The 8,593-nt window shown below is 38.9% G+C and overlaps 1 protein-coding gene across 43 annotated transcripts in view; it reads left to right on the top strand.

Moving 5' to 3' along the window:
- Nucleotides 1-5,767, top strand: part of MAP2 (microtubule associated protein 2) — a 301,176-nt gene extending 295,409 nt beyond the window's left edge. For all 43 annotated transcript variants that reach the window (XM_025278148.3, XM_025278150.3, XM_025278147.3 and 40 more), the window contains 2 exons: nucleotides 1,569-1,681; nucleotides 1,904-5,767. In XM_025278148.3, the coding sequence (XP_025133933.3) occupies nucleotides 1,569-1,681; nucleotides 1,904-2,119 (329 nt within the window). In that variant the 3' untranslated portion in view covers nucleotides 2,120-5,767. The remainder of the gene's footprint in view (nucleotides 1-1,568; nucleotides 1,682-1,903) is intronic.
- Nucleotides 5,768-8,593: the final 2,826 nt, after the last annotated feature.

An 8,593-nucleotide genomic window follows, 5' to 3' on the forward strand; every position in this document is an offset into this window, starting at 1 on the left:
AGGTTTTAACAACCCTTTCTTTCTCATCTATGGAAGTAAATAAGTATCAAGAGTCCAAAATTGAAAAATCTTTACCATGTTTCCATAGAGTCCCTCAGGTATTTTTTCCAAATCAAAATCCCAAAAGAGATGCAATAATAATAGAGGATCACATGGCTTACTACTGGCGTTATGAAAAAAAAATATGCGTACAGCTAAAACCAAGTTGCTAATGAAAGTGAAAGCTAGTCTCTTAGGTGGAAACAGGTAAAGGTATCTAATCCAGATTCTTCCCAGGTCAAAGACATCAGCAGACAGGCCCAAGAATAAGCTAAAGAACAACAGATACCTACTCGACGTAGAACTGCTTGCATTCACAAGCCTGAAAAGGTGTGCAGAAATGGAGGTGCCACAGAAGGGTGGCTCATGGCACTCTCATCTATCAGCAGATCCTCAATTTTCAGACTAATTAACATTTAAGAAAATGGCATCGTCAGAACTCCGTCTCAATATTATCAGATCAGTGTCAAATTAGTCCTATGGCATCTGGACAAGAATGGGATCTCTAAGATTCCCTTCCTATCACTCCATCTACTAATTAAAATGGAAGCTTTTAGCACTTCAGCCTCTGACTCCAGTTTCATCAGTCAAGGTATCAGTGCTGAAAATTTACAAGTGGCAATATCACGCATATGTACACAATTGCTAGCCTATAAGTGACCTATTACCATGAAGAAAAATAGAGAAGTGCTTCCTTGCAATTTAATTTGCTCCCTTAAGAATAAGAGACAAAAGGCTCCAAGTTTGAGAAAGGATACACATGGTACTTTCATTGTGTTATTTTTAGTTTTTATTACATAGATAAGAAAAATACCGCTGATATTTTAGGTTAGCCATGAGTAGAGAAAAGAATTAATATGTAAAGCAATCCAGGGAATGATACAAAAAGGATGTCACTGCCTTAGATGGATGTATGAATGTGCGAGTTGGACCATAAAGAAGGCTGAGGACTGAAGAATTGATGCTTCTGAACAGTGGAGTTGGAGAAGACTCTTGAGAGTCTCTTGGGCTGCAAGGAGATCAAACCAGTCAATCTTAAAGAAAATCAATCCTGAATATTCATTGAAACAACTGATGCTGAAGCTGAAGCTCCAATTCTTTTGCCACCTGATGCGAAGAGCTGACTCATTAGAAAAGACCCTGATGCTGGGAAAAATTGAAGGCAGGAGGAGAAGGGGACAACAGAGGATGAGATGGTTGGATGGCATCACCAACTCAATGGACATGAGTTGGAGCAGGCTCTGGGAGTTGGTGATAGACAGGGAAGCCTGGCATGCTGGGCTCTGGGGTCGCAAAGAGTCAGACATGACTGAGTGAACAACACCTTACTTAGATGGTATGGGGAAAATGGTGTAGACTAAAAATTCTAAAAGATTGCTTTTCCATCTATGGTCAGAGGGTTAGTAGAGTTCATTAAGTTTGTGATTTGCCATGGTCTACCTGCTATAGTCATTTTGGGGAATTAGTCACCAAAATAGAAGATTTAATGTTAGCAAGGCATTTAAAAGCCTTTCTCATCTCCTCCGTAGGTGGTGGGCGTGTGAAAATTGAAAGTGTGAAGCTAGATTTCAAAGAAAAGGCCCAAGCTAAAGTTGGTTCGCTTGACAATGCTCACCACGTTCCCGGAGGTGGTAATGTCAAGGTAAGACACAAGACTGTGAGCAGATCTTGCCTTTTAAAAAAATCCTTTTGAAATATTCTTCATCAAAATAGGTCCCAGATTAAAGACCTGGACACCCAGGAAGTAGGGATGGCAGAGCTGAATAGAAGTGACATGAACATCAGCTCTGGGATACAGAGAAAGAGCTAGGGGACAATTTAAGATGTTTGAGTTAACCGAGGACTGATGCTTGTCTTTAAACAGATTGACAGCCAAAAGTTGAACTTCAGAGAGCATGCTAAGGCCCGTGTGGACCATGGGGCTGAGATCATTACACAGTCCCCAGGCAGATCCAGCGTGGCTTCCCCCCGACGACTCAGCAACGTCTCCTCTTCTGGAAGCATCAACCTGCTTGAATCCCCCCAGCTTGCCACCCTGGCCGAGGATGTCACTGCCGCACTCGCTAAACAGGGCTTGTGAATATCTCTCATTTAGTATTGACGTCATACTATTTAGGCATGAGCTCTGGCAGGAGTGGGCTCTGAGCAGGTGTTATATTCATTCTTTACAAACCATAAAATAAATAATCTCATTCCCAAACTGTAGTAATTGTTACAATTTTATAAAAAAAAATAGTATATGCAGAAATTGACTTGATTTCCATTTGCAACAGGAAAATACTGGCTTTACATGAGTACAATTGGACAATTTTTTTTTTCGCTCTGCTGTTTTGCATGGAGTATCATTATTTTAAAAATTGCATTTCTACCTTTCATGTGCCTGAAGGCTGTCTACTACATTCTGAAAGGCCTTGTTAAAATCCAAACTGCTCATTTCACTATTCTGTTGCTGGGTGAAAAGATAAAAAGTTGCCCCTTGTAACTTATTACAGGTTAAATTAAATCAAGGAGTCATTGCAGGAAGGGAAGAGCATGTAAGAAATGGGTTTTTTTAAAGCATTATTTTGTATAAATGGGAAGAAAGATTCAATTAAGTTATTAACGTTTGGGACCTGGATAATTATATCAGAGTATAAGTCAATCCAATAAATTATTTAATTAATTAAAAAATAGTTTCGAAGCATTTGAGCTGTGGTTGAGGAAGTGACATAAAGTGCATCTCTTAGGAATGAAGCACTTTCATTAGGATGGACTTGTGTCTGGTTAGGATGTCAGTTGATCAGCTAGATTTGTGTCCACACTACCAGTTTCACACCCTTTCCATCTGTTTGATACAGTATTATAGATATAAATATATATATATATTTCTCTGTGGCCATTTGTGATACTTCCTCATACTTGAATATTATACTTCCTTATTCACAGTATCTGTGTCTCCTGCACCCTTTGGTGTTGCAATTTTAGGTATGTGAAAGTAGATGTTAGCAGGGTTCTCTCCCTATTAAAAAAAAAAAAGTTAAAAAAGACAAAAAGTTTTAGCATGAAGTTGCTTTCTGTAACAACTCAAAACTGTAACCCTGTTTTAGTGCCAGATACAAGTTTCTCCCGTTAAAGTTTCTCCCGTGATGCTAGAAAAAATTTATTTTTCTTTGCTTTCACCAACATGGAGTTTGTGGGGGTGGGTCCAGTTATACATAAAAGGGGTTTACAGATTGTTGGTTTAAGATTATGGGTTTGTCTTATTTTGAATCACAGAATATTTTGGGGTTTACTCCTATAATCATTCATGGAATAGACTTATTAAGATTTCTTTTTCTTTTTTTTCCATTTGCTAAAGTTGAAATTAACAGTGGGAGTTTGGGACATGATATTCCATTCTTCCAAGCAGTACCTGTTTATTCAGTTATCTGATAGAAAATGTTTGGCCTCCATACCCGAAGTAAGATCCCTTGATCAGAAAGGGAAAATACAGTATTTTGAGAAGCTACAAAATATTGGAGATGCAGATATCTAAATCAGTTTTTTCATAATTCCAACATTGCAGTCTATAAAGGAATACTGTATTACTATTATTTATCAGTAGCTAATACAGTTCTGACTTTATATACAGTCTAGACATCACAAATCAACTAATTCTTTAAGAATCATTCATCTTAAATTTATGAAGAAGCAATGAAATAGTCATTATTAGTCTGAGTAGGGCAATGGGTTACTAGGATGAATGGATGCTTTTTAGTATTTTATCTGTTCTTTTTCTTGCTCAGGGCTGGTAGGCTGGATCTGAAAAGTTAAAGGCAAGTGTTTCAATAGGGTTTGATCCCTTTGAGTCAAATCAGTTCTCAAGCATAAAGGAGGAAATGATGAACATGGACTGAGGCAATAAGCTAGTATAGTAGCATCTAAGAATGAAGCTAAAGGATGGAAAGACAGAGAGACATGGGTGCCGTGTTGTGACCCATTGGAAGTTACAGCCAACATGACTTCCATGAAAGAAACTCTGTGAGCAAAAGTGCACCATTCACTCTCAACTAAGAGATTTTACGTAGGCAAACATTTCTGAAACTATAGATCAGTTATTTAGGATAGTCAAAGATTTAGAAAGGACTGATTAGGACTATGGGTGTGTCTATTTTCTGCCTAATTATTGCTGTGAGGTTTGATTTGACCAATCTGGGCATTTTATTCATCAGCTTCCTTTGAAATGCACCAGGAAATAGGAAAAGAAAGAATAGCTGTGTGGAGACTTAATGGTATTTTCTTATGTGTTAGGTAGTGTTAGATAGTGATTAAAGCTCTAGAAAGAAGTTAACAGCTGGTTAGAACAGTTTTAACCTGTGAAACATGTATTTTTTTCAACTTGGTTTAAAATTTTTATAAACACTAAGTAACCATGTTCTACATATTAAAATTGTTTTTTTACAAATACATGTCTAAAATAAAGATTATATAAGGTACCCAGTGATTAGATTTGGCATTAAAACAAATGTTTGCTTCAAATCACAGCAAAATTATAATGACTAAATACCCTCACTTTGTATGGAAATTAATAATTCTATAAAATGAAATTGAAAATTGGTAGCAGTAAAAGAAAGAAATACAGGCTAAATGTCTTCTTTGGGGGATAAGGGGTGGAACCCATCTTACCTTTACTCTCAAGATTAACGACACAAATTAAGCTTTTTGAACACCACTCTTGTGGGGACATCCATACGCTGATCTAGAAATTAAGGCTTCATAGTCTCAATTCTAGATCAATTAATGCCAGTTTCTCTCTGGCTTTTGCCTTGGAGAACCTGTTTAAGGAAACATAAGTAATCCAGAGCTGTGAAGAGTTAAAAGGCCCACTCAATCTCTCTGGGTCACCTGCAACCAATAATTGGGTACCTTTCAATGATGCAGGAGAGATCCGAGTTCATGATGAGTTTCAAAGGCCATGTTCATTTAGGAACCAACTCTCTCTGGATTCTCCTGCTGAGTTCCAGCAGGGTGATGGGCTGAAATCCCACCCACAAGCAAGACACCTGTGGATCACCAACGAGGTATAGCTGAAGAAGGCTGAAGTGAGAACTTGGTTAAATGGAAGAAAGTACTGACAGTAGCTGGCCTTCTCCACATACTCACATAGTTTTAGAGCAGGAAATGGGATCATCAGGCAAAATAAGAGATCAAGTCACTATTATTAAAGAAATCATCTCAGTGTGGTTGATTTTTTTACATAGCTGCAATTATAGCATTTTCTCCTATTTTTTACACTATGAAAAGGAGGAAAACAAACCATTCATGGTCTAAGTAGCTAGAAAAGGTAGATTCATGGCTTGAAAAGGCAAATTCTAGGCATTCCTTCCAAGATTAATATGTTAAATCAGTATTGATGTTTGTTTTTTTAAACCTAGGGTTTTTAGCCTGGGTATGTAGATTGAGGCCAAGTCCCTCTGCAGGAAAAAGCTTATTTTTAAACTCAGAAAATGTCAATCATGATACTTCAACTTTAGCAAAAAGAAAAAAATCAACAAAAAGTATACTCTGTATGCTGGGATTCCAAGGTTCCAACATGCCGCTACAAATCTGTGGGGGGTTTCTTTCTTCTGATAATTCTAGAGCCTGTTACCATAGAAAGGCATTTCTTCAATGGCTGGTTGTAGTTAGTTCATGTTTTTCAATCAAAATTTGCAAATGTATTTGTTGCTGTATAGTGATTGTTTTGCAAAATAAAATTGCTTGTCACCTATCTGATAGTTTCAGATTGTTTCTTCTTTCCTGGAAAAAGAACATAAAACATAATACATATTGCTCAGTCCAACCAAAGAAAAATTATGAAGAGGAGGCTTCAGTTATCTGCTGAATGCTGACTATGTGTCAGGCCCTATCACCGCTGTATTAGCAGGATGCTATCTGTTGCAAGTGACAAACTCAAATTGGCCTAAGCATAAAGGCTACTTTATTGAGTCAAGTTTCCCATCAAGGCAAGAAGAGTATCTGCCTCAGGCGAGGATGTATCCAGTCACTCAAAAAAATGTCTTTAAAAAGTTTGCTTTCTTTAACTCTGGACCCAGGCTCTCAAAAGATGTCATAGGAATTCTTCCAAAGTTTAGTTCTCCTTCCTCTATGTTGGCTTCATCCTCATACAGACTCCCCTCTCTTAATGAGCACTGGAAGCTCCAAGTCTCATACCCTCCCAAAGAAAGCCTCTTTCCTGGCAGCACTAGCCAAATCCAGGGTGTGAAAATCATCGCATTACTTGGGTCACCTCTTCGCTTGTGCTAAAGGGCAAGGGGAGGTCACAGACCTAACTCTATCACAGATGATTGGGGTAGGTGGAGACTGAAGAGAGAAGGGGGTCTCATCTGAACTATCAATACATAAACTAAACGTGGAGAGAAAATATTTCCTCCAAAGTCAAGTCAGGCTGCTCCTGCTAGAAGAGAGAGAAAACCGATGCTCATCGGCCATGGAAACAGACCTCCTCCCATGCATGTACCCTGTACTCTATGCATCCTTTAGCTCCTTGCTGCTTAGAGTGTTCCCAGCTTCACCTGAGAGCTTGTTCAAAATGCAAAGACTCAGGCTCCACCCCAGACCACTTTAACACTCCCCTAGGTGATTCGTGTTCCCTTTAAAGCTTGAGAAGCCTCAGCTTTTCCAGTCCTCTCTAACGTGCCTAAGGAGAAGGGGCTCCATGGCAGACTGCTGCTGCTGCTGCTAAGTCGCTTCAGTCGTGTCCGACTCTTTGCGACCCCATATAGACAGCAGCCCACCAGGCTCCCCCGTCCCTGGGATTCTCCAGGCAAGAACACTGGAGTGGGTTGCCATTTCCTTCTCCAATGCATGAAAGTGAAAAGTGAAAGTGAAGTTGCTCAGTCGTGTCTGACTCTTAGCGACCCCAGGGACTGCAGCCAACCAGGCTCCTCCATTCATGGGATTTTCCAAGCAAGAGTACTGGAGTGGGGTGCCATTGCCTTCTCCCCGTGGCAGACTACTCACAGATAAAAATTACCCCTAAAACTGTTTGAGAGGATACCGTCAACTCTGATGTCAGAGAGTTCAGTTATCAAGTGGTGGAAATGTGTGACTGGCGAATGACTCTTGTCCTAGATAGAGACTTTGCAAACTCATGTCATCCTCCCTTGGCTGAAACCTACTTCTACCAATAGTGTCAGCGCCTTCTTTTGGCCTGCCTTTTGGCAATAATGCAATTTGGTATAATTAGATAAAATCACTAATCTTTGGTTAATAATTTTTTAAGACTAACATCTGTGTTTTCCTTCATAAAGTATATCTTTACACCACAGAAGATTAAGACATTTGGTAGCACAAATCACAATAAAAATCTTTTTTCGTTGTTAACTGAAGTACAGTTGATCTCAATAATGTGTTAGTTTCAAGTGTACAGGATAGTGATTCAGTATTTTTGGCAGATTATATTTCATTATAGGTTTTTTTAAGATAATGAGTATAAGACCCTGTGCCGTACAGTGAATCGTGTTGCTTATCTATTCTGTGTATAGTAGTTTGCATCTGTTAATAGCACATTCCTAACTTGTCCCTCCCCACCTTCTTCTCGCTTTCCAGAACCAGAAAAACATAGACATAGAAAGCAAAATGAGTTTGCTTTCTATGTCTGTGAATCCTTTTCTGTTTTGTAATACATTCATTTATATCATATTTTAGATTCCACATACAAATGATATATTATTTGCCTTTCTCTGTCCAGCTTATTTCACTAAGCATGATTCTCTCTACATCCAATCACTGCTACAAATGGCAACATTTTATTCTTTTTTATGGCCAGTATTCCTTTGTATATGTACACCACAGCTTCTTAATCCAGTCATCTGTTGATAGGCACTTGGGTTGCTTCCATGTCTTCGCTACTATAAATAGTACTGTTATGAACACTAGGGTGTATGTATCTTTTAAAATTAGTGTTTTCAATCTTTTTAACTATATATCCAGGAGTAGAATTGCTGGATCCTCTGGTAGTCCTGGTGGTGCCTGTTAAAGAGCCCACCTGCCAATGCAAGAGACTTAGATAGGGTTTGATCCCTGGGTCAGGAAAATCCCCTGGAGGAGAACATGGCAACCCACTCCAGTATTCTTGCTTGGAGACTCCCATGGACAGAGGAGCCTGCCAGGCTCCCTACAGTCCACAGAGCTGCAAAGAGCCAGACGCAACTGAAGTGACTTAGCACACAATGCATGGTGGTTCTATTTTTACATTTTAAGGAATCTCCATACAATTGTTCACAGTGGCTGCACCAATTTACATTTCCAACAACAGTGTACGAGGGTTTCCTTTTCTCTACATCCTCTCTAACATTTGTTATTTGTAGACGTTTTGATGATGGCCATTCTGACAGATGTGAGGTGATACTTCATCGTGGTTTTGATTTGCATTTCTCTAATAATTAGTGATGTGCCTTAATAAAGGGTTTTTTTTTATCATTATTAACAAGGGAAAGAAGAGATGAGTAACTCAGATGTAGGATGGCGGGATAACTCCTTATATAGCTTATGGGGGGAAAATGTTCCTCTTTTATGATGTGGCACTTAACTT

The sequence above is a fragment of the Bubalus bubalis genome, chromosome 2 (assembly GCF_019923935.1).
Source record: "Bubalus bubalis isolate 160015118507 breed Murrah chromosome 2, NDDB_SH_1, whole genome shotgun sequence".
In the NCBI taxonomy this organism is placed as follows: domain Eukaryota; kingdom Metazoa; phylum Chordata; class Mammalia; order Artiodactyla; family Bovidae; genus Bubalus; species Bubalus bubalis.